Source organism: Fusarium odoratissimum (genome assembly GCF_000260195.1).
Source record: "Fusarium odoratissimum NRRL 54006 unplaced genomic scaffold supercont1.76, whole genome shotgun sequence".
Taxonomy (NCBI): Eukaryota; Fungi; Ascomycota; class Sordariomycetes; order Hypocreales; family Nectriaceae; genus Fusarium; species Fusarium odoratissimum.
This window is the reverse complement of record NW_022158745.1, coordinates 1-24,288: the sequence shown is the minus strand read 5'-3', so window position 1 is coordinate 24,288 and position 24,288 is coordinate 1. Positions and strand designations below refer to the sequence as shown.

The 24,288-nt window shown below is 46.4% G+C and overlaps 10 protein-coding genes across 10 annotated transcripts; 3 read left to right on the top strand and 7 right to left on the bottom strand.

The window, feature by feature from the left end:
- Window positions 1–1,101: 1,101 nt before the first annotated feature.
- FOIG_16319 (uncharacterized protein) lies at window positions 1,102–1,781 on the bottom strand (the record flags this gene model as incomplete). Its single annotated transcript, XM_031217756.1, has 2 exons — window positions 1,102–1,484; window positions 1,550–1,781. 2 exons carry the CDS (start codon window positions 1,779–1,781, stop codon window positions 1,102–1,104), a joined length of 615 nt encoding a protein of 204 aa, XP_031052525.1.
- A 977-nt stretch (window positions 1,782–2,758) lies between these two features.
- On the bottom strand, window positions 2,759–4,435 carry FOIG_16318 (uncharacterized protein; the record flags this gene model as incomplete). Its single annotated transcript, XM_031217755.1, has 3 exons — window positions 2,759–3,302; window positions 3,359–3,592; window positions 3,645–4,435. The coding sequence occupies 3 exons, from the start codon at window positions 4,433–4,435 to the stop codon at window positions 2,759–2,761; spliced, it is 1,569 nt and encodes a 522-aa protein (XP_031052524.1).
- An 804-nt stretch (window positions 4,436–5,239) lies between these two features.
- Window positions 5,240–7,027, top strand: FOIG_16317 (uncharacterized protein; the record flags this gene model as incomplete). The annotated part of the gene is made up of 1 exon (XM_031217754.1): window positions 5,240–7,027. The coding sequence occupies one exon, from the start codon at window positions 5,240–5,242 to the stop codon at window positions 7,025–7,027; it is 1,788 nt and encodes a 595-aa protein (XP_031052523.1).
- Window positions 7,028–8,835: 1,808 nt separating this feature from the next.
- On the bottom strand, window positions 8,836–10,157 carry FOIG_16316 (uncharacterized protein; the record flags this gene model as incomplete). The annotated part of the gene is made up of 2 exons (XM_031217753.1): window positions 8,836–10,100; window positions 10,142–10,157. The coding sequence occupies 2 exons, from the start codon at window positions 10,155–10,157 to the stop codon at window positions 8,836–8,838; spliced, it is 1,281 nt and encodes a 426-aa protein (XP_031052522.1).
- Window positions 10,158–11,687: 1,530 nt separating this feature from the next.
- Window positions 11,688–13,028, bottom strand: FOIG_16315 (uncharacterized protein; the record flags this gene model as incomplete). Its single annotated transcript, XM_031217752.1, has 2 exons — window positions 11,730–13,028; window positions 11,688–11,707 (listed from the first exon to the last, which is right to left on the bottom strand). Exons 1-2 carry the CDS (start codon window positions 12,646–12,648, stop codon window positions 11,688–11,690), a joined length of 939 nt encoding a protein of 312 aa, XP_031052521.1. The 5' UTR covers window positions 12,649–13,028.
- A 1,145-nt stretch (window positions 13,029–14,173) lies between these two features.
- FOIG_16314 (uncharacterized protein) lies at window positions 14,174–15,823 on the top strand (the record flags this gene model as incomplete). Its single annotated transcript, XM_031217751.1, has 2 exons — window positions 14,174–14,750; window positions 15,762–15,823. 2 exons carry the CDS (start codon window positions 14,174–14,176, stop codon window positions 15,821–15,823), a joined length of 639 nt encoding a protein of 212 aa, XP_031052520.1.
- Window positions 15,824–16,187: 364 nt separating this feature from the next.
- On the bottom strand, window positions 16,188–18,020 carry FOIG_16313 (uncharacterized protein; the record flags this gene model as incomplete). Its single annotated transcript, XM_031217750.1, has 1 exon — window positions 16,188–18,020. One exon carries the CDS (start codon window positions 18,018–18,020, stop codon window positions 16,218–16,220), a length of 1,803 nt encoding a protein of 600 aa, XP_031052519.1. The 3' UTR covers window positions 16,188–16,217.
- Window positions 18,021–19,404: 1,384 nt separating this feature from the next.
- On the top strand, window positions 19,405–19,794 carry FOIG_16312 (uncharacterized protein; the record flags this gene model as incomplete). The annotated part of the gene is made up of 1 exon (XM_031217749.1): window positions 19,405–19,794. The coding sequence occupies one exon, from the start codon at window positions 19,405–19,407 to the stop codon at window positions 19,792–19,794; it is 390 nt and encodes a 129-aa protein (XP_031052518.1).
- A 561-nt stretch (window positions 19,795–20,355) lies between these two features.
- Window positions 20,356–20,629, bottom strand: FOIG_16311 (uncharacterized protein; the record flags this gene model as incomplete). The annotated part of the gene is made up of 2 exons (XM_031217748.1): window positions 20,356–20,421; window positions 20,456–20,629. The coding sequence occupies 2 exons, from the start codon at window positions 20,627–20,629 to the stop codon at window positions 20,356–20,358; spliced, it is 240 nt and encodes a 79-aa protein (XP_031052517.1).
- Window positions 20,630–22,259: 1,630 nt separating this feature from the next.
- FOIG_16310 (uncharacterized protein) lies at window positions 22,260–22,907 on the bottom strand (the record flags this gene model as incomplete). The annotated part of the gene is made up of 1 exon (XM_031217747.1): window positions 22,260–22,907. One exon carries the CDS (start codon window positions 22,905–22,907, stop codon window positions 22,260–22,262), a length of 648 nt encoding a protein of 215 aa, XP_031052516.1.
- Window positions 22,908–24,288: the final 1,381 nt, after the last annotated feature.

The following is a 24,288-nucleotide window of genomic DNA, read 5'->3' as shown; positions in this document are numbered from 1 at the left end:
TCGGCGATGTGGAAATTGCGGTAAGACCGGACATAATGCAAGAACCTGTCAGGAGGGAATTGAGGCCTCTGGAGATGAGTATAGTAACTAGAATCAATTAATTAGATGGTTTATGGTGCTTTTATTGCGATTTATTTAAAGAAGGTTGAGATTTTTGATCGGCATGCTTGTCTGATCGGCATGCTTATCGTGTACGTTAATTTGTTTTACAGAAGCCACAGTAATGAGCTGCCTTAAATAGTGAATTAATCAGCTCTTTGTTTTCTACTGATCTCTTCGATAACGTAAGCCAGTATGATCAGTAAACCCATTCACAAACTTTCCGAGAGATGTGCGCTGAGTTTATATTTTGAAGATATCGTAAGTGAAAGATAAGCCGACTAGAAAAGTCGGCGAACAAAGGGACAAACGCATGCCAAAACGCTCTAGTATGGAGAAGTTCTATTCTTTTCACACCATAAGACAGGCCGAAGCTTATAAATCAAGGTCTGTGTGAGTCACTATGTGAAGCAGCAAAGCTACGTATAAGCGTAAGACCGTAGGGTGGAACTCGGCCCCAGAAGCTTCTTTACTGTAACAATCAATAAGCTGGCACGTTCAAGTTACTTGTATGCGCCTGAATATAGTAACATCAAAAGGTACTGTTCCAATTTGTAAAGACGAGGGTCAAAGTTCAATCTTGATTATTAGTCATGAAAGTGAACGTCGGCGCGATAGATTTGGGGTTGAGGTCGGACGAAGAACACTCATCGTGGACAATTGCTTGGATGAGCAGTGGAGACACGTACAAGTAACCTGTAAGGAATGACACCGCGGATTAGTGACAATAGCTTTGAATTAACGTGTTTGACGAATAGATTATTGAGCGGTGTGATGGAGAACAGACGGTCAAGGACGAGTGACTGTTGAAAGTAAGCACATCTGCAACGTATGGCATCACAGGCGGTAGTCCACACGTGTGACCTAGGGCCATTTTTATCTTGTATTCAGTGACCTGGGTAAGTGCAAGTATTAACCAATCTTCTGATGCAAATATTCACTCTCATCTAGAGTTTTCAGCCCTCTTTTTCTCTCCCGTGTCTTCTTCGCCTTCCTCTTCCCCTACTGGTTGCTCACAACACCAGGGCCATTAGCCATGTAAAATTGCTTGACCTTAGTCTCACATCGTTCCATCTCCGCTTGAGCGTCCACGGTTTGAGGAAGCAATCGATGGAAGCGGTTGCGTGCTTCTTCCAGTTCAGAGAGAAGCTTGTTGAGCTCAGTGGTGGCTCGGTTTGAGCTCATCGGAGGAGGTGATGGTACTGGGTAGACATGAGAAGAAGTAGTAGGGGTCACTGTCTGGGGGATTGATGGGGTTAGAGCAGGTATTTGTTGCGTTTCACGGACATCCGGTGGACTGGACGTCGGCAGACGTGCCACGATTCTCTTTAACCGTGGTGTTGAAGGAATTCCCTGCTCTTGATATTGGAACTGATCGGGTGGACCTGTACTTCAATATCAGCCAGGACGTTGCCATGAACACGAGTCGAGCCGGTAGCCCTGTACTTACACCCCTCTCTCCAGGCTTTGCGTGTCTTGCTGGAAGCATTCCAAGCTGGCTGTGTAAACACATCGGATGACATGCCTGGGATGTCAGGCCGCTGACTCGGAGGCACTGAGGACGAGGGTGGTTCAGCAGTATCATCACCGGCGGGGTGGGGAATATGGGGATATTTCTCGATGAGATTCATAATTGCAAGCCGGCGCTCAGGAGTCGAATCTTTCCAGTCAACTTTATGCATGATGAGGTTGCAAGATGCTTGTTCATCTGTGGTCAGAGAATGACGGTGTGACCACATTTTGGCCGAAATTACTGTTGCTATCATGATATTTATAAGTGATGAGAAGAGATGATATGGAGAAAGACAGAATGAGACCTGTGTGGCTGAAGGGTGTAGGGAGGCTGTGGAGACTGTCACAATCAGAAACAGTCATTGCTGATAAATGATACGCTAGTTATTGTACACTGTGAATTTGATAAACTTGCATAACTGACGCCCCGATGTATCTAAACAAATAAGTTAGAAAGCCATATGCCCAGAAGCACTCTAGCCCCAGAAACGTCAGAGAACATCCTCCCTTTAGCTTGCCGGCCCCAACCATTGTTGCCCTTGTCCCTCCAACCCCCCCTCTCTGATTCAATATATTAGGCGTTACCTACTTCCTTTGAACAGCTCTTGTTGTGCCATTTAATATCACAACCACCGCCGCCGAAAACACATATATCCACTGCTTTAACTCGCCATCATAGGTATCCATGCTATCCGCCGACGCATGTATCACCAATAGCTTCACATAACAAAGATTTGAAGATTGCCTTGTGTTCCATTATGGTGTTCAACAAGACCTTGTTACCATGGTTAACCTCCGATACTGAGTAGATGTATTTATGTTTCGACATTGGCGATACCTTTCAAGTTGATGATATGGTAGACTATTGATATCGTTCGTTACATAGCCTCTATAGTGTTCTACAGCATACCTCATATTTATTTCCAGCTTTAAGGAGTGCATGATTTGGTCGGGGTATTTGGAGGCTACCTCCGTGTAGCCTAAGCACTACCAGGGACGTAGAACCGTCCATATTCGAATTTAACAATTACGAGGACATAGAACCCAGGAAGGCGCTTTTGCTATTTGCTGGAGCCCTTTGCATTCTTGAGCGACTAGAGAGACATACTATGAGCAGACATAATCCCCACGTTACACATCTTTTTCCTCAATGATGTTTTGATCCAATTCTGCCCGCCTGGCGAAGCCCAGTTGCTCCTACAATGGTGCAGATCAACAAGAGGGCTAGCATAGTCCAAAATGTCGCTCTGTAACCCTCCATTAGAGCTTGTGCCGCGGATTTTGCTCTCTCGTGTTTTGTGACCCATGTTGAGATGACCTGCATGGTAGCCAGTCCCATTGTGTTACCAAGCTGCCCAGCAGTGTTAAAAACAGCGCCAGCAACTGCTTGCTTTTCGTCCGGAAAACCCTCTGTTATGACTATGAGGCCGACTGTGAATAGAACATCAACAGAAAAAGGCATGAGGATCTGTGCAGGGAAAGCGCACTGCCAGTAAGGCCAGTCCGGCTGGATGAAAGCCATAAGAAGGGGCGAGCCAGCGGACAGGAGAGAAGCGAGAGCGACCAGCCAGTTGGCACGGATCTTGTGAACTACAAGGCCCGTTGTAATGTTGAGAGCGAGGCCAACCACAGTGCTTGGAAGCATGCGTATAGCCGCTTCGAGGGCGGAAAGATGCTCGATGTCTTGAAAACTAGCATACGCTGTCAGTTGGGAAAATGTTGTGACTCAGGTTCAGTTTCTGCTTACTAAAGGCTCGTCACAAGATCTAGAGAGTTCAGAACAGCAAATGACAATGCTACCGTGATACATATGCTGGTAAAAGAAGCGTTCTTCCAGAGCTCATTCGGAATCAGGGCTACCTGGCCGTTCTTGACCCGAAAATGCATCCAGAAAACAAAAAGAACGGCAGTTACTAAACTGAGGCTGACGGCCAAGAGACTTCCGGGTGATCGAATTTGATCAATATCAGCACTGATGATGCTGTTTCGTGATCAGTAGGTGCTTGAACAGATAAGAACGCCGGTGAACTAACGCCAAGAAGTATGTTAGTAGGCTCATCGAGGACGATGCGAGAAATCCGCCAACCCAGTCAACTCGTGTTTTTATATTTTGCCATTTGGCTCGTGGCGAGATAGGCTGTGTGGCTTCTGGTAAAGACCACCATCCAACGGCAAATAGCAATAGGGTCATACCTCCACAGAGGTACCATCCCCACCGCCAGCCAATAGTGTCGACCAGTATGCCACCTAAAATGAGGCTAGCTGAGAAACCTAACAGCTGGCTTAATCCCAAGCAAGCAAAGGATAAGTTTCGCCCTCGTCCTTGAGGCTGCCCTAGAGTAACAAGGGCCACAGAGGTAGAAAAGTGCAGAGCAGCGGCAAGGCCCTGTAAGGCTCTCAGGATGATCAGCTGCTCTCCATTTCTAACGAGTCCGCAAGCAGTTATAAATATACAATTAAATATGCATCCCAGAAGATTCACTGAACGTGGTCCTGCGACATCAGCGATAGCACCGGTGAGGAGCAGAGTTGATGCTGTGGCCAGTCCATATACTGACAATGGCCAGAAGGCAAGAGACGGATGAAGATCAAGATCTTCTTTTAGTCGGGGAAGCCCAATAACCGTAAGGCCGTTGGATGCATTACTGGTAACGTTCACACCGCATAGGTAAGCAATTGTGACTACCCTTCGTATGAAGAATGTAGATGAGGAAGTTTTCATATCGGCCGCTTGGGAATCTTCATCGCTGCTGGTCGCCAGTTGCACGTCGCTCGTGGGTTTCCGCGATAGAGAAGATGATGATTCAAGGGATGGAAGATTCATGATGACACTAGTTGTCATCTAGCAGAAGTATGAATTTCTGTAGGGTATTTACAAAAACGAAGTTAGGATAGTTTGGCGGCATGTTGGTTGATGATGCTACCTGGGTATTTTTATATTGTGGTCCTGGATAATGGTCTTTCTGGCTTTATAACAATTTCACTTCTTCCGATTATTCGCTGAGATACGGTTCTCCGAAAGTAATTCCAGTATACACAGTGAATGGCTCGCAAGTCTTGCTGAAAATCTCAACTCTCACAGGGATAATTACTTAAGCAGGCCTCTCTGAGCTTCGATTGACCTTGCCTTTCCACAACAGCCAATGATATGGACCAAAGTGAAACACTTATCTGTAAGCGATTTCATTCAATTTCGTGTACATACTGCTATACGGAAGCCAAGAGTACCAGTGAATGCCAGCATCATGCACTAAAGTCTTACCAACAGAAAATGAGAAATAGTGGATATTCTAGACTCTGGGCTACATGAAATAGATAGGAACTAAAGTGAAAAGCATGGGTATATCTAGCATGAATGTATGTTAATTAACAGGCGGGCCTTGGTTAACTCAGATATGCTCCCGTTCAAGATCTTCTCCGTGTCGCCTCCATCCAACATAACTTTTCAGTATGACTTGTTCGGAGACCTGTGTCCAATGGAGATACTTAAGGGTCTGACAGCACAACCTGTCGTGCCTCTACAAGTATTATCTCAGACTTGAAATCGGAAGATCCATATTTTACCATGGCGCACGGAAGTCAGCCAAATAAAAGCAATCCTCGTCCCTGTTCAAACACATCCCCTTCGATGAGCAACCTGAATGGAGCGATGAGAAAAGCTCACTTTCGAGACATTGATGCTTGGGACGCTCTTAGGAAGCGTGATCTTGAGTACGCCATCAACCTCCTTGTCTCAGGCGAATGGACTATCAACGGCGTCATAAAAGACGGTTGGGGCTCTTTGGACGCGAGAGTTGGTGGTGAAAGATGTCACGAGACCGCCCTCCTGGCCTTGATCCTTCGCCGCATTGTCATCACGTACCTAAGAGACAGCAAACTCCTGGAGACGTTTAAGGCACTCGTTACCGGGTATCGCGCCGAGCACGCCCAAGACAAACGTTGGACCAAAGTTTTCAAGGTCCAAGATATTTATGTTGATGACTCTGACCGTTACAAACACATCATTAAATCGATAATCAACTTCATAGGTCCCGACTGGACAACGTTTATTGGCTCTGCGCGGACACTTGCATCATTCAGTGTACTCAGCACTATGGAGTGCGGTTTGAGTGTTTATTACCGTCGTTTGGGAGATGTCCTTGTCGCCACAAGCAAGGAACAACGTGCTGCTGGGATGGGAGAATATTATGATGCCGAGTATCCACTGCGTACAACATTTACCCATATTTCTTTCAAGCTTATTGAGAAGCTCTCTGCTGAAGTTTTGACAAATGGGGTCCCAGAAAGCCCTTTTGGTGCACAGCCTCGGGCCTGGGAGACCCTTCCAGAACAAGCACGAGAGATGTTCCACTTCTCAAAAGCCAACAAAAAAAACCCACGCCATAATGGCTGCTCTATTATCGTGGGATCGTTCTCCGCCTCTATGCAAATCTTGATTAGGCTCTGTTGGCAATACAAGATTCCGATCACACTCTGCATGCCCCGGTTACGATATGAGAATGCTCCTGATGGTGCAACGAGCATGGCGACATACAAGCTTACTTCGGCACCTGTTCGGACTTATATTTCTACCAATGAGTCCGGCGGAAGCTTTAAAATGGTGGACACTTCACGAGAGGGCATTGAAGACGAGCCATGCTGGAAGCTGGGTGGCTACAGCATGTACCACCAATCACAGCCTGGAACGCTTCTCTCCTCGGGTAATGATGGCGAATATATCGAGGCGCTGGATCAATGTGACGTGGGTCATTTGCTGTCTCTATTTGGTTTTATCTATCGTGAATATCCACTGGAAACCGAAAACGGAGGCGTTGACCTTGTGGCGTTACGAAGCTCAATATGTGGAAGAACCGCGCAGTCTGCTGAGTTAAGTTTAGAGGGCATCCACTCTGGTTGGGGCTTGAACTCAATCAATCAGGCGAACAACTTGGGCCTCCTCTCGCTCTCCATTGCTTCCGATAAGATTGCTAGTCAGTGCAATCTGAAGGATACGGTTCTTGCACATCAACGCAACAGCGCGGTGAGATCGTCTTATCGAATGCAATGCAAGCCGATACCCTTCACTTTTGATCACATTGACATTTCTACTCCAAGGCATGAACAAGCCAAGTGGGCTGGTATTCTTCGCAAACACCTATCAACGACGGAGCCCATGTATGCAAATCTTTTCGTGATAGGCAATACGTTTTATGGTATGAAGGACGAGGCAGAAGCCGATAGACTCATGCAGGTCAACAACGACCGTGAAAAGATTGAATCCTTACTTCAGCGACATCCTGAACATGATGTTTTCTTAACAACGAATCATAAGGCCAAACTAACGAGGAGTAAGGGGGAAACTAGGAAGAAAAAGGATTCGTCTAGGATTGCAGGAAATGAAGTTTCTAAGCATGTTCCAAAGTTCATTGCACAATGAGCACGGTTAGGGGTTGTCTGCGTGGCCGTTTATTAAGCTTAAGACATTTATACGCTTCAAGGAGACAAGGTCAAAAACATATGTAATATGTCTATACGTTAGTGATGAGTGTCATTTCGACTAAAATATGCTACCAGGCGTAATAAATCGTATTGGACACTCTTGTCCCCACTAGCTAAAGTTTCATCTATATTATCCTGCACCTGAAGCTGAAAAGCCCTGTAAGTCTAGTACAATATCGCGGCAATTTAGCCTTCGGCTTCGACGGCCAAACGTCGCTTGCATCACAACTTCAACGCCGACCAAACTTATCCTCACCGCAGGACATATTACCAAAGCTCGTCATTCTGTCACAGATTTATATGCAAGATAGATGTCGCTGAACCCGTACGATGCGGCAATGTATCAGGGGGGCAGATGCTGAAAGATAATGTATCATTCTTGCTACTTCTTTGTATAATTTATAGAGCACCTGTTATTATAAGTATATTTATTTTGTTGTAATTATTTGAGGAACTTATATTTCTTGCTGTAAAATACCTTTTGTTCTCAATCCTGGTAAGTCAACCCGTAGTATGCTCACTTAGCGTGTACATTAGACCTTCTTTTTATAACGATTTTCGCATTACCGCTATTTATAAATTGGCTAATTATTAATATTCTGGAATACTCTACCCTATTTAACAACGCTCACTGGGATTATAAAAGCAAGAAGAACTGAACCGTCACTAATATGATGTAGAGGTTTTATGTTCAACAATGGGCCGCCTACTTCCTATTTGGCGTGTTAAAGCACTTGAATTATGTAATGTTTCCAGCATCATCGCAGGCTTTCTTGGTTGCCTAAGCCTATACATTGTTATCCACCAAGGAAACGCCGTAGACCAAGATTACAAAACTATATCTCATCTTGCGTCAACGCTCCTATTGGGTACGACTATAGTGGCTGTGGTTAACATTATAGTCACTGTCATACTCTCGATTGCCTATGGAACCCAACAAAGGAATGGTAGGCGGGATGGTGTCAACCTTGCTCAGGTGCGTTTTGAAGCGGCTAACCGCTCAAATATCTCGTTGTGGTTGCCAATGGCTTTGGTAAGCCTCGTAGCAATTCAGTTCTTGGTGGGCCTGCTCCTCTGGCACTCAGCTCGTTTTCCAAGTTGGTCTATCATTCTACTTGTAATGGAATCACTTATTCTTCTAGTGGGGTCGACGATGATTCTTTGGAATGTCTTCAGGGCTCTTCAGAGTGAACAGATTGGAGAGGTTGAACAGGGTAGACAAGGTGAAAAGGTTATCGAGGTTGGACGACGGACTCAATCATTTCAAACACGGAACTTGTACACTATTCTAGAATAAGGAGGATGTCACTCCCAGCCCTTATTTCCTAAAGTCAAACATTTCGGTCTCGGCTCTTTCTCCTAAGCCGAAATCGGGCGGTTTCTGTCATGAAAGCTAGATGACTGAAGATACGTTCATAGCAACTCCCACGATACAATACTCAGAAAGCCTATCCTCCTTACGCGAAAATTCTATATAATCTGTTGGAAATACTCTCTACAAGTGACCTTTGTTTCATACAACATATATTACAACCTGAGGGATACTTGCAGTGGATTGTGAGAGTCTAAAAGTCATCAAGGATGGTGTTTTGGTTATGTATGTCTGGCTCCTTTCGCCCGCAATGCCCAAATAGGCAGCTACACCAAGCCATACATGGTGCATCTTCTATATCAGCGAAGCTCTAGTAATCTTTTTCGTACGTCTTATTCGCAAAAGTCTACTCTGGTGTTCCTAGCTATCATCCGCTAATCAGCAAACTTGCTCTCTTCGTCGCCATATCGTCGATCTTCGAGCATTAACGCTTGTAAAAGACGGCTGTCATAATCCGCCGTGACAGATCCGTCATGACTATGCACCTGGTCTTCGGGACGATGACGCAGCGACAACATTAGCATCAAAGCGGTCCCGTAACGTTCGCTCGGTGTTTTGATGTGAGATTCATGGCTTAGAAGGAGGCGAACAATACTCTTGTGACCCATGGCTATTGCAATATACAGCGGGGGTGCAAGCCGTGCACCTTGCAGACTGGCGTCAGCACCCCTACGGAGGAGTAGGTCGGTCATTTCTCTATCACCGTTGACAACCGCTCGTTGGATGGCCGTAGGGGAGTATCGAGTATGTTCGTCTATACCAGCTCCATTGTCAAGCAGTAGCCGAACAATACCCCTATGGCCTCGAGTTGCTGCTGCTTGGAGTGGTGTCACAGATCGATGATGAGGCGCGCCAACATCAGCGCCACTTTTGATAAGGAGCTTAACAACAGACTTGTGCCCGCCTGCTGCGGCTGCCTGAAGTGCTGTTGTGAGTTGTTCGCCCGTGGAAAGCAATACTGCACCCGATGATTCAATTTGCTGATTCAAATTGGCGCCATTCAGAACAAGAAGCTGAACAATTCTCCTCTGGCCATGAAGTGCTGCTACTACCAGGGCTCTTGCCAGTATATCCCCTTGAACCTGAGCATCCACGTATCTGGTAAGAAATAGCTTGAGGATCCTCCAATTTCCATTTGCGGAGGCGATGTTTACAGGTTTTGGAAGTATTCCACCCTGAATATCGATACCAGCACCATTATCTAACAGAAGCTCGACAAGTCCCTTATTGCAAGTAGCCACCGCGCATTGAAGTGCTGTGGAGCATCTTTGGTCGTGCGCGTCAATCTCAGCACCGTTGTTGAGGAGAAGCTCTACAATTTCCTTGTGCCCTTTGCTTGCCGCTCCCTGAAACGCTGGTGGGAACTGCTGCGTTTGTGCGTCCATATTAGCACCGTGGCTGAGGAGTAGCTGGACAATTTCTCGATGGCCGTGAAAACATGCCAATTGTAGAGCGCTTGGGAAGCCAGCCTTTGTGGCATTGACGTCTGCGTTTGCTTCAAGAAGAAGCTCGATGATATCTGAGTTGCCACTTTTTGCTGCAATCTCCAGAGCGCTCGGCAAGCTTCTGTGGCGGACATCCACATCAACTCCATTGTTCACAAGCGCTCGGATAATACCGGCATGTTCACAAATTGAAGCTATACCAAGTGCTTCTACCAATTTAGCTTGGAATGCACACTCGCAGGCAGGGCCATGATCAGGGCATCCTTGCCTGTAGGTTTCAAGGGCTTTTTCTGCTGTTCTTTGGCAGCCTGAGACAGCAGCCCAAACCAAGGCAACGGAGCGCTTTCTTTTAAAGTCAAAGAGGTAGAGTACATGATCTGTAATCTGATGTGCTCGCCTGTGGGACAAACCGAGGTTGAATAGATCTCTGCAGGTAAGGTAAGAAGCAACATCGTAATAAAGTTCTGGAAGAAGGGTAAGCAGTGCCATTGTGCAAGATTCAGTCGTAATTAATGATCATATTAAAGCCATGGTGAGAAAGAGTTTCGCCGCCTCTGTTATAGTATACAGAACTAGGAACATGAACCACCAATCTTGGTGCGTCCTGAGAAGCGGTTGGGAGCATGACATCAGTAATTCACTATGCATCGTCTGCGAAAGCGAGTAGTGAAATGGCTTCCAGGCCGACAAGTTGCAATCGGGCCCTTGAGTGGATCATGTTTTGCAAGTGAAAGAAACACCTGCTGAATCAAGAATCACCATTTAGGACTCAACAATGGGATCTTCTGGTTGGGGCCTCGCTTACGTATGTAACATGTGAACTCGGCTATTAGTGTGGTGTGAAACCTACTCTTAGTGCTTAACTCTGATCTTACAAAAAACAGGAACTGGCAGAACTCTCTATCCTGCCATTCATCACATTGGCCTCACCCGTAGGGTTAGTAGTAGAGCCGTGATAAGAATACTTCCGGTGTCAAAACCTGTTTCGGGACAGGTATTTTAGCCATCAGAAAACACTGCACTTATAACTATGTTTGCCTTATCCTGTCATTTTATATCTTGATTAATATTTCTTACTGCTAACATTTGCTCTTTAGTAACGTTGCCAACAGCATTACCCCCTACTGGCACTGTGCATACAGACCATCTGACCCGTTTCATGAGGGAAATTCTCTCATCCCCGGCCTAACATTGGCATTCATCTCCGTCTCTTGCAGCTTCTCAGAGGTGGCCTGCATAGCTACTTGTCTGGGAATGACAATGGACGAAGCATCACATTTGTGCCTCGAAATTCCCCGTCGGTGAAGTCACTTGCCTAGACACCAGTGTTTGTTTCTGCATCCAGGACATGCTGTACAGGCTTGACATCTCCGAGTAGGCAATGGGAGATCTTTTCCCCGAGAATGAGTATAGAAAGATGATGTTGAAGATCCAGGTCGATTAGCACGTAGGCAAGCTGCGGGCAATGGCCAAACTGAGACAAGTCACGATACCTTTAACAACATGAACATAAACATTCACTGGCATGCATCTCATACTGGGCCATTGGGAAGTCCTTTATTGATTGAGCACATAGTAGTTGGACGCGTCGACAATAGTGATAATGGTCCACAAAGTTGTTGAGCTAACATTTCTATTTACGATGATCAAGATTGTACTCTCTGTCAGTAGACCACGTGACTCTGTGTATCACTTTTTCCTGGCCCTTCCGATCGTTCTTGGATTTTTTTTCCCTCGCCCTTCTGCCGTTAGGCGTTGCCCCGGTGGATCTTTTTGCCCGGCTAGGCGCCTTGCATGGGCTCTTGTGATACGACTTGGTTTACCAACGTTGGTATGGCCGCTGATGCGTTGCGAACTTGTCGGCTCGGGATCCCCTTGCAACGATTCCCGTTCTCCTCGGAGCGTACACAGAAGGTCCTTAACCTCCTCCATTAGTTGTGAAGCTTTGTCCATGGTGTCGGGTGCCGGCCGAGGTTGGAACTCAGACAACTGCTTTGCTAGCAGGGTGTTGATCTCAGAACACTGCTTCGCTCGGTCTTGTGTAAACAAGCTTTTGAAATCTTCTGTAGACATCTCAATCGACTGCGCCATTCGCTCCAACTTCTCCGCTGTCACACTCCAGGTAGTCATTGTCGCCTCCGTCAACTTTTTGTATTCACTGAGTGCCGTAAGCATCTCTGATGTTTGCTCTTGCATGGGAGCTTTGATCTCAGAATGGAGTGTGGCGGACAAACTCTGAAGCTCTTGTCGCAACGCTTCGGTCGAGTGTATCACTCTTCCCATATCCTGCGCCGCAATGTCAGAGCTGGTTGTCCTTTCCTCCGAGGACTTTTTGTGTTCATCTAGTGCCCTAAGGAGCCCTGATGACTGCTCTTGTAGCAAGGCTTTGACATTGCCACAAAATGTAGAGAACAAGGTTTCGGCTTCTTCTCTAGATATTCTAACTGGCTTCTCTGGCATATGACTGGTTCTTATTTCGTCTTTAGCTTTCAGGTATGGAAGTCCACCTTTGCAATTGGAGACCGAACGGGATGAGCCGGAAACGTACTGCTCAAACCCACGAAACACAGCATCATGAATGGATTTTTCGAACGATGGCCACTGTTGTAGGACGAAGGGGTGCGGTACTGCATTTGGGGGCAGTCCCGGCTGGAATACATGGGGTTGGAAAGGAGGTCGAGGAAAGTTGGGCGGGGGATTATGGTTAGGAGGCATTTGGAAATGATGCTCATGGGGTGGCATGGTGTATGGACGTATAAGGTTATGGGGCGTAAAAAGACAATGAGAATGGTGAAGATAGGGCGCGACTTAACGTGGCTACAAAAATGAGAACTGGTCGAAGTTATAAAAGCCATTCACTCTCCCAGACGCGTCTTGACTTTTAATAAGGACCCCCAGCATCTGTAATGTCCAATTCGTTCAGCGATATGTGACTTCTGGACAAAGATGGTACTTCTTTTCCTTGCCTTGTCTAATTGCGGGTCACTGATGTATGTACCAACGGGATCCCTTCACACTAAACCTCTTTTCAACTAGCGCCCTCTCCATTTTCTCTGCGTTCCCACGCTCGACCCACCTGCAGGAACGAGCTATCTCGCAGAGCAGTAATGAAATGGTTCATGATGTGAATTGTCTATCTTGCTGCGCAGCAAGCAATAATCAACTTTGGTGCTTTCGAAACGCTCAGCCTTCTACAATGTAGTCGATTTTGACACCTGTGGTTCTCTCGTAGAGTTTTCCCAATGACAGGCACCATATGGTTATAGACTCAGTCAGACCTTATCCGTTAGGGAAAAACGGTGAATAGCAGCGGCCAAGCGACGAGGCTATTTTTTTCACCAACACGTTTCACTAGTCCGCGGTTGATGAGGATCCACGACCACGGATGAACAGTCTTTCCAGACACATCATGTACTATCAATGTAGATTTCTGGACCTAAACCGATACCGCCATGTGCTCAGTAGAGAGGGCGTTACATGATAGGTACATTGTCGGACTCTTCCGTCATCTTACCTTACCCTGACGTTCATGAATATCCAGTGGATACGCCAAGCTCGAATGCGATACCAGCATGCAAACTAAGCCATTAGCGTGTAAAATCAGCTATTAGCGTGTAAAATCAGCTATTAGCGTGTGAAATTAGCTATTAGCGTGTGAACTCATGAAGCTTGTGAACTCATGTAGCTTGTGAGTTCATAGTCTCCACCAGAGGCCCCGCTCCACCGGGTGAATCCTCTTACCAACCACGTTGCCATTCACCCCCAAGCAACTCGTTCGGGTTATTGAAACCTAGAGTTACCAAAATTGAACGCAATTTTGAACCTCGTCTCATCGAACTTGATGTGTAGAACAGAATATGGATTGGTGGAAACTGACGACACTGTCAACGCGTCGTGAGCATAAATGGTGGGGACGCGTACCGTATGAGTATCTGAAAAGAAAAACTGTGCCGACGTGAAGAGTCAGCCATGCCGCATGAATCCGTACCCTAGACACGTTAACAGTAAAGTCGCTTAAATCATTGTTCCGTACTTTTCAATAGAATTTGACCATAGACCATAATATATATCAATAAATTTAGCAGCGCAGTCTGGACCTACGCTAAAGATACTGGTGCTAAAGGTACCAGTTTTATTTATCGAAACGTGATTCTTTGATGATGTGCGGAATTGAGGAGCCTTCCTTGACTCCATCATATAAGAGCCAGACCATAACTTGACTTTCTCCCTTTTGTACCACTAGGTAAAAAACATGCAAGCTCCTATTATGGCAGAAAGTGACGAGCTAAATCATCGTGAAAAAATTCCAACCTTACCTCTCAGCTATACCGACAGCTTCCCGCGCATCACGAAAGAAACTCTTCTTGGTTGCATAGATCGCAAGCTGGATCTGTGCTTCGATCGTTTGATCATTGTTGACTGCCGTTTTAGGTACGAATATGAGGGAGGCCACATTGATGGCGCGATTAGTCTTGCGCCACGATTTGGAAGCATCGTAGATACAAATTTCTTTGATGATTTGATTCCCGGCAAGTCCGATCAAGGGCGGACATCCATTTGCCTGTATTGCGAATTTTCGCAGTATCGTTCACCCCTAGTGGCAGATCGTATACGGTCAAATGATCGGCAATATGATATCGAGCGGTACCCGGCTCTCTTGTACCCTGACATTTACATCCTAGACGGAGGTTACAATAGTTTTTTCAACGCCTACCCAGAACGATGCGTCCCACAAGCATACATTCAAATGACACATCCTGTGCATCAGCGTGTTTGTGATGAAGAACTCCATCGTTTACGGAGAGCCACAAAACCTTCCAAAGTATCGACATTCGGACGGCTGGGTGGGTTCAAGCTTCCTTCGAACACTAGGAATAGGGATCCTTGAAATGTCCGCATTTTTTCTTCCCGGCGTGATGTTCGCTGGAGTGACGCCCTGGGCAGATCCGTGCTGTGGTCACACCCTGCTCCATGGTGGAGCCCGCTCAATGTTACAGATGCTAGCGACCAAAGGCGTTGCCAGACAGATACACCAAGTGAATTTATGCTTAACTTTTCAACCAGTTTTATGAGGGCAGATTTTGCAAAATACCATGACGGATACAACAACCCGCACCAATGGATCGAATACACGTACTGTGAAGTAAGGTTTTGCTTCATGCGCTCAGTAAAATTGCATCACTTATATACGTAGCAGATGCTTTGCTATTTATAAAGCAGCCCACGAATATACATCCATAAGATTCACACTACTCCGAATGTAGCTGTTGAATACAGGTGGAGTATGAGATTAGTATCGGTCCGGCTGCGGAGTGTTTTAGTAATTCATTTGTGTTTTCTTTAAAATGCTTCTCACGTAACTTGGAAAGTCACACCAAGTTGAATCGTCCCATTTGACTTCCAGTGGCTGGTGGCTTGTCTAACTGGGATGCTGCATCACGTAATGGTTAATGTCGTCAAAAACCAACATAATACTTGTGTCGCTGTCAGGCTCAATTGAGGAGGACTCTAGTCTACCGCCGGAGCATTACACCTTCTCTTTTCTCTTTCACTTCTGTCGTGCCGCACTCTGAATCATTGGGTGTAAGTGTAGCTTAAGAAAGGTAAGAAGTGGCAGTGCAGTTAGGGATCTTTTGCCTATAATATATCCATCACTAAACTATTTATAGAATCGTATCCAATGCGTCCAGAAAAAGACATCGTCAAAACTCTAACGGTTAAAGCCAACAGTATGATGCACAAGACCCGAGCGACACCCACTATCTCGGGACGTCACATGGCAAAAAGCATTACTTCTAAAGTAGGAGGACATAAGCATCGACAAGAGGAAAGAAGTTGTCTCTATTGTGAAATAGGTCGCAAGTCATCGGATCTCCCTAGGGTCACTGAGTATTGGGCATCAACTATGGAGCTGTAAAGACATTTTTGGGGTTTGCATCAAGAATTCACTATCAAAGAAGGACATAATCGCTTCCTTGATACGGAGACATAGCAAAAATGACTGTTTGCTAGATGAATTGTTTGCTAGGGGGTCAGCGAGGTGTTAATGTAGAACATGATCTTCATCTTATTCTCAACACGGTGGTGGCATACATCACCTGCATCAAAGGGCGCGATTTATGGATGCTCGTTCGAGTAATTAGTCACAGCAATCAAGCAAAAGTATGTATATAAAGTTGAGGACATCTTGTAGTAAGCCATTGGTGGCTACTTTTACAAAAGAGCGTCTTGCTACAGCTTGCTCTGCTGGCATCCCTTACACTACTATGTAATTTTTGTTGGACGAGAAGTTGCCTGACATATATGACTCTTTAGCTAGAACTGGCTGCACTAGCCAGAGACAACATGTAAGTCACGGCGATGAAACCCTCAGTCATTGCAGGAGCGAGCGTCGTGCCCGCGCCTTGCGATTCAAGAAGGGCAGCGGATGCATTCCCACCAGCAAACAGGCCGTGAATCACATCGCCATTTTTCCTAAGCACTCTTGCGAATTCGTCAGTTAGAGGTCCACCTCTTGTGCCAGCATCTCCAGGGAAGATCTTGATGGCATAGAAAGGGCTCTCTTTGACGGGGCCCATATAAGGGTTTGGTGTGACATCTGGATCGCCGATAAACTGCTGGTATCTATCCTCGCCCCTGTGGAAGTGCTTGTCACGGCCACCGTCGCACATCTCGTTCCATTCACTCAAGGTTGCCTGTAGACTCTGATTTGGTACCAGAATCTGCTTTGATAAACCATCAACGGTATCTGAGCGTACCAGGAGGCCTTTTTCGACAGCTTGGTCAATTAACCATGGACTTTGGAGCCCCCCAATAGGATATGCCTGCATGTATTTGTCATCGAAAATAAGCCAAAATTCGGCTGTCCTGCTGCCTTTCTTCGCCCTTTCGTACATGGACCTAACAGCAGCACCGTAAGGTTGGGATTCGGAGAAGAAACGGCGTCCATAGCCATCTACTACGAAGGAAAAAGGCTTCGATATGGCAAACATGGCTTCCGTTACTTTCCCTGTTCCAGGGTTGATCATGGTGGGGATACCCCAGACTTGGTCTAGCTGCGCACTGTCAGCGTGAAGCCTTTGGCTGACTTGAAGCGCAATGCCAATGTCTCCGGGAGCAGCAAGACTCCAACCCGCCATGGTTGATATCTTTGAGGCTCTTCCGTCGGTAGATCCGATTCCGAGGTATGTATCTCTCATCTTCTGATTCTGAGAGAAACCTCCTGTGGTCAGCACCACGCCCAATGATGCGTGGATGTGGACCGGCTTTTCGCTACGTCCACACAGGACCTTTGCTCCAATCACCCTGCCATCAAGATCAGATACCAAGAGCTCTTGTAGCTCGCATCGAGTCCAGATGGTCACGTTGCTGTGCTCCTTGCATATCTTGAGGAGCTGAGCGATCAGCGACTGACCCATAGACATCGGTCTCTCCATATCCTGAGGCGGAGCCACTGTTTTAGTGGCACAGCCCGTGGAAAAAGGCCGCCTCGTCAAGACACATAAGTCTTCGAATCGGGAAATAACAGGTACGTTTTCCTGCACTTGAAGGTATCTCACCCAGCCTTCCAAACTCGCTGCATCGAAAACTTCAGGATCCAAAGTGCGGCCATACGCGACCGCTCCTTCCATATGTGGGTGATAATCTGGAAACTTGGATGGGGTGGCCATCCAGCGAAAACCCTGATTTCTGAAATACTTTGCCATCTCCGGTCCCTGCGTCAGGAAAGCCTTCAGCCGTCTGTTCTGCAGATCCCGAAGGACAATGTCTTCGTCGAGACATGGGCTTGTAGCCTTCCCTACAGCGGCAATGTAGCGTTCAGCCTGCTCTTTGCTATCCTCGATCCCAAGCTCTTGCATACGGAAATTGTTGGGCATCCACATGCAGCCACCGGACCTGAAAGTGGTGCCGCCGACATAGTCCTCCTTCTCAACAAGGATAACTCTGCGCCCTTGGTCTTGCACGGCTGCCGCCGCCGCTAGGCCGGCAGCACCGGCACCTATAATGAGGATGTCGCATTCAAAAATTGACCCTCGATACTGACTAGAATTTCCGCGGTGACCAGAGACTTGCCTAATGATGGGGCAGCTGGGCTTTGTGTTATGTTGGGGCATGGCTCAGTTGTGTATGGTAATGGCGCACAACACGAGCAGCGATTCGCTTGTTGAAAGGTTGGATAAGAGTAAAGGCTTTATGGTTGGTTTTTAGTACTCAAACATTGCCTACTTGAGGTTTTTGTTTCTTCTCGAACTGCTGAGTAAAAGCAAGTTTGGCGAGGGAAAGAACCTTTTTATATAATGCTTCAAGAAGATAAAGAATGCAGGCAAAGAGAATCAAGACCACGATGTAAGTATGATCGGTGGGATAGGTCACCTTGGGCGTCACCTTGGGGAATGCTGAGCTGTGTTTTGAACGAACCATGTTGTAGTCAAGGTTGGTGGAATACGGAGCAAAGCGTTTGGGTACATTTCACGGCTTAAAAGATCTATTTCTCCAAAGGAGCTAGCTACTCTACGACAATTTCGCCTTGAGCTTCTTGAACCCGGACGTGTGAATTCGATTCCTGCAGAAATATGGAGCTAACCTGTAAGCGACAGTAGCCAGACACCATGACGCTCGGGTCGTCACACGCGAGATATTTCTCATGTCTTACGTGTGCTTGGTCCATGGGTACAGTTAGGTATATTCATCCATCTGTTTGCTGTGAAATCGTGTTCTTGACGGTATGCTTCTGACCCATATGCTCAATCTTAGGGCGCCTTGGCTTGCATGACGTGCCCGTGAGATTGCCTTCAATTCAACAACGTTCGTTTTCCCTATTTATATATAGAAAATTCGCGAATCTAGTCATGTGTACATACGTCTGTAAATTTTGTATTAATAGATTTCTTGAAAGCGAATTCTCATTTATCGAATTCCTCTTCCGTAAAGGCAGATATTTTCGGATTGGTCCGCCACGTAGAGGGGGAATTTAATTCTAGCAACATACGATGCGTTACCCTTCTACTTGTGAGTCAACCTGCGGTATATGCAACTCTTATTCACAGACGTGAGTCAGCATGACCCTACATGATGCGTTATGCAGACTAGAACGGCGGCAGGTTAAGCCCAAAACACTCCGGACCACAAATTTCCAGTAAGGATATATGATGTAACATCGTATACAAAATGATGCTATAATTGTAACGAAGTGTCACAGTTGCCAATGAGGCCAACTCTTCTTTCTGAACAGGCACTGTGAGAGGCACCAGTATAAAATACATTCACGAGCTTCTTGCTCGCTCTCCTGAGCTGACCCTTCCTACTGACGCCCCATCTGGTCCTCGATTGTGCCTGATCAATATGCGCTATTACACAATTCTCGCACTCACCTTGGTGAACCTTGCAGTGGCCGAAGAGGCCCCGCATAAGACGTCGGTTACTTGTATATGACTCCTTTCAAGGCATGTTCTAATCAATCTGGATAGTGACAGAGGGTCGGTTGAGAAATCTCACACGATGGATTCGACTAGTCCCACGATCACGGCACCCCCTCACAGCAACGCTGAGCGTGACCTCGATAGCTTGCTTTCTTCTTTAGAACTGCTTGCGAGCAAAGCAAGTGAGAAGGGCAGCAGCTTACTGGACCATGGTGAAACGCTAATCAAGGATAAGGCGTCCGCCATCAGCACAGCTTTTGACGGATCAGAAACATTGATCTCAGACAAGATTGAGGAAGTGAATTCTCGAGTGCTGAGCGCTATGAAAGAGGCTGTAACACACCTGAATGAAGGCAGCGATAGCGGTGACGGCAGCGGCAATAGCGCGGCTAGTGTAGACGTCCAGCGAAGCGTCGCCGCTGCTGCGGCTGTTTTGGGTGCCGTCTTTATTGGCTTTGTAGCCGCTTGAGCATAGTTCTTGGTACAATTCAGATTTTTCCGAAGTCCATGATAATGATGAGATATCCTTCTAACGAACTTGGAACGTGTTGACGGTTGATCTGAGCTCGTCCGTCACCTTATCCTCATAGAGTGCTGCAAAAAGACCCTCTCCCATAGAGCGTCATCATTAGTTTCGATGGGTAAAGGAGATGCAATTGTGATCATCTATATACACGTGTATGTATGTATGTATGTATGTATGTATGCAAGAACAACAACCTGGCTCTCGATATAGCTGTGGCTGTGGAGACTCTACACGAACCTGGCTATAGTGAGAAGATTGGTGCCTAAGCAGGAGTGCATTTATTGGAAGGCTTCTATTGTATGAGGTCCGGGGATCTGTAGGGTAAATCGAGACTGCTACCTGCTTTGTTCTCTACGGAGTGGGCCCAATCAAAGCCCTGTTGAGCAATATGATATCGCCGATTTAGTTTGAGTAGATTGGTAATACTACCTGCTCGCAAAACTACACTAAATGAGTGCCACCGACGACTCTCCTACCCAACAACTGACCTGGACCTTGCTTATTTTATGAGTCCTCATTATCGGATTCAGACAGTACCTCGATCCTTATGATGACCTTGCCACAGTTGAGCTTGGAGATAATAGTAACCGGAATCGCAGCTTACCTGTTCAATATCGTTGAGGGCCTGCACCCATGACCTGTTCTCTGCTGACAGCCTGGTCAGTTTGTCCATCTGGCTGTCAAGGCTTGTCCTTAAATATTGCAGCTTTTGTTGGATATTTCCCAAGCCCTCTGCAGTTGAATTGGAAACTGAAGACGCCTGCTCTTCCACGGCCATTTTAGTTGGCAGAGTCAACTTTGAAATGTTCGGCGCAGTAAACCGTTCAGGACCACTCGCTTCATCATTCGGCGCATCTTTGTTTGAGACGGATATAGTGTCGAGGACCAAGGATTTCCTTTCCAAACAAACTGAACTCTTCCGTTGAGTCTGTTGTGTAGGTACCGGCGGGATGAATTCAGTAGGTCTCCACGATTCGATGTCGTGAGTTAAAGAATCGAAGGAGGTAGTATCTACAAATGTTTTGCCAGCTTGATAAGCTCTCCATACTGGGCTATTCTTCTTTTTGTCTGGAACCTCCCACAATTCTACACGTTCGTCTGGCAAGCAAACAACGCAAGATATATTCTTTATAGTTTTATGGATTTTGCCTTCATATTCCTTAATTTTATCCTCGAGTCCTTCAACCCTTTTTGCATTCTCTGTTAGTAGAAACGTTTTGCCGGCTAAAACCTTCTCGGGCTTACGGCGAGTCATCATGCGACGAAGTATCCTTTCGGAGACGGTTGGTGACTAGTTGAGCTTAGCAAGGACATTGAGGTATTTATCAACAGTTTAGGTGAGCCTAAGATCATACTGCCAGTCAAATCTACAAGTATACGTTAATCTGAAATATCCTCGTTCTATTCTTGGCTAGTGCTCTTACTCAGACGCCCTATGACCCTTTTCGTCAACAAGAGCAATGTTTCTCATTCCACAATTTCTGCCTATTGCGTGAATGTATAGTATCATTCTCCGATCCCACTTATATATATCTGGCTGTTTTATTGGTACAATCGATTTTCTCTCATTTCACTATACGCGGTATGTGGCCGCTTTTAACTGTACCTATACGCTCTCAACAAGACTCAGATGGCAGACGACGCGACCGTTGAATCAATGCAGCAATTTGGGGCCCTTTGGTTGCCCAACCTAAATACCCACCACTCAGTCGCTGCTTACCCGTGATAGTCTGCGACAAGCACGACTTCAGCTGTAACGTGAAGCTCCTAGACAATCCGGAACTAGATAGAAATCCTGGCATGCACCGTAACTCAGCATCCCAGTGCTAAGTTGCGAATTAAGGATTCTATATCTTCCGCGATACCGAGCTCCTAGCGTTGGCCAGCGAGTTCTTCATGGCTGAGCTTTCCTTTGAGGAGTTGGTATCAACTCTCGTGTGACTAAGCAGCAGGCTTGGTGGCGGAATTATGAGGACAAGTACGTCATTTAACTGTTCAAGGGCCTCTAATCGCCAGACTCCCCTTTCACCATGCAATTCGCACCCAGCAATTGGGGATCAAGATCAGGGCATATCAGCTTCGTGCTCAACTGCGTTACTCCTCAACTTCGGCACACAAGGTTTGACCAGCAGCGAACTAATGACAGAAATGCATAAGTGTTCGGCTCCTGGCACCGGCCCTTTGCTTGAGTTTTACTTTAGGCGCTGGAGTCGCGTTGGCCTCGCCTCATGCATGTTGAAAGTGAAATGAACCGGTGCCACAACAGATTGCTCTGTTGTAGGTGCAGTACTGTATTGATCTATGGTAAAATCTATGACTCGACAGTTTTCCAGCAGGCCTTGCGGATTGCGCCTTATAACATGTTGCTGCAATCCATGTCCAGTCCCATGCAGAACACTCCGTAGCGTCTATGAAGCTTTCAACCCTCCATGCGGCCTCACTGGTATGATATGCTCCAGGACTTTGTGCTTCTCTCGCATCCTGCTTAATTTCATTGCCAGTCTAGATATGGTCATGGGCTTCCAGTATATCGCATATCCCACTTGAATAAACTTCCACTTGATGTTTTCCAGCCTCGATTCGACAATGTATCTTTCATCTGGCGCCAGGAAGCCTAGGTCGACGACTCCCGCATCGAAACCTTTGCCATTGGGGATATATGGTAGAGTGGATTGTTGATGTAAGGCGTCATGAACGAATGCAAATGGAGTTGTTTCCAAAACAGCTTGGGGAGGAAGACTGTAGCAGTTGGAATACTCTTGAGAGTCGGCAAACCAGTAACTGGCTTCCCAGGGACTCCAGAAAGGCCAGTAGTATAGGGTGGGATCCGACAGCGAACTGTGATATGGATATGCCACGATAGAGTCGTCAAGAGGAATCATAGAATTGTCTTGGCTCGGCCAGGGCGCTGTGCGCACGAGGTCCTGAGACGAAGGTGCTGTAGCACTTGCGAAAGAGTCCCAATACAATGGGGGAAGTAAGCTTGATACTGAATGCTCACTAGCGTTGTGTGAATACATGAAATGCCAGTTCTGCCCTGACGAATGATGAGCCATCTCCAAAAGCTGGACAACCGAGCCACAGTGTTTGCAATGCTTTGAACAAAATGTGAAATCTTTGGACAGTTCATGACTTTTTTTCTTTAGATATTTAACACATCCTTCGCGGACCTGTGATGTCTGTTATATTACCTCCCAGGTGAAGTGTCCACCCTGTGAATCGTGTCGTTGGAACCTTTGATCATTCACATTCTGATTCAGGAAGCGATGCTCAGCATCAAGGTCCAACATGCTGCAAGATCCTAGAAATTCTGTCACATAAAGCCTGCTGGGCCCATGTCTAACCTCAGTGATTCACAGATGCTAGACCCACTGCGAGAAGCACCCAAACCACATAAGGGAGAAAGCCGACGGGTGAGGGTTAGAGGAACAAGTGTTCCAATACGACGTGGGGACCCTAGTCAGGAAATGCTCATTGGCCTACGGAATATATGGAGCAAAATTGAGATTAAAAAAAAAAACTCCTCTCCGAGCCTTCGGTGGGATGGCTGGAGGAAACAAGATTAACAAGTACCATTTGGTTCTGCAACAGTTTGTTGGCCAAGAAATGCTGATTTTAGCTTGAGATCAAACGACGTCCAATCGTAGACCTTGGTTATCTTCGCCTTCTCCGTTTTCACGCCCTAATGTGATGCGGCTAGGCGGAGCAAGCAAAGCACATGATCAATACAAGGCGCGGAAAGGTTGGGGATTCTGCAGAACAAGCAAGTACCAACGTCTTCGCGATCCAGTCAAAGAAGTCTCCGACAGCTTGGGCCCTACTTTAGCGCAGTGAACTCACGGTGAACTCACGGTGAACTCACAGTTAGTTTGAAGTGGGGCTTTCTCTTATCCCTTGTCTTGATCCTTATTTAAACATCTTGGCATTTAAGTAAGTACTAGACACGAACGAACATGGCGCGGAGCCGGATTGTGGGCGATCACGGAGTCATTATTACCCGGCAAATATTCTGTTCCCATATTTGGAAGGGTCTCTAGACCGTCTTACCCCATGCTCGAGTCTGTGAGCACTAGGGGTCAATGCGTAGGGCAACGAAATCTTCAGTCAATTCAGAAAGTGAGAAAGAAACATTTGTTTACAACAATATTGCAGAGAAAAAAAGGCATGTCGGCCAGGAAGATGTTTTCAGTCCCACTTCAATAAACAGAATCCTGAATAGCTTTAAATAAATAACTATTAACGTATTTGATAAGCGAGTGTCCCAGATAAGCGAGTGTCCCAAAAATCCTAACCTTCTCAATTAAATCAGCAATAAAAACACCACAACCTATTAGATCAATTAAAATCAGTCACTATACTCTTCCATATTAACCTCAATTACCTCCTGACAGGTCCTTGCATTATGCCCAGCCTTGCCGCAAGTCCCACAGTGCCAAA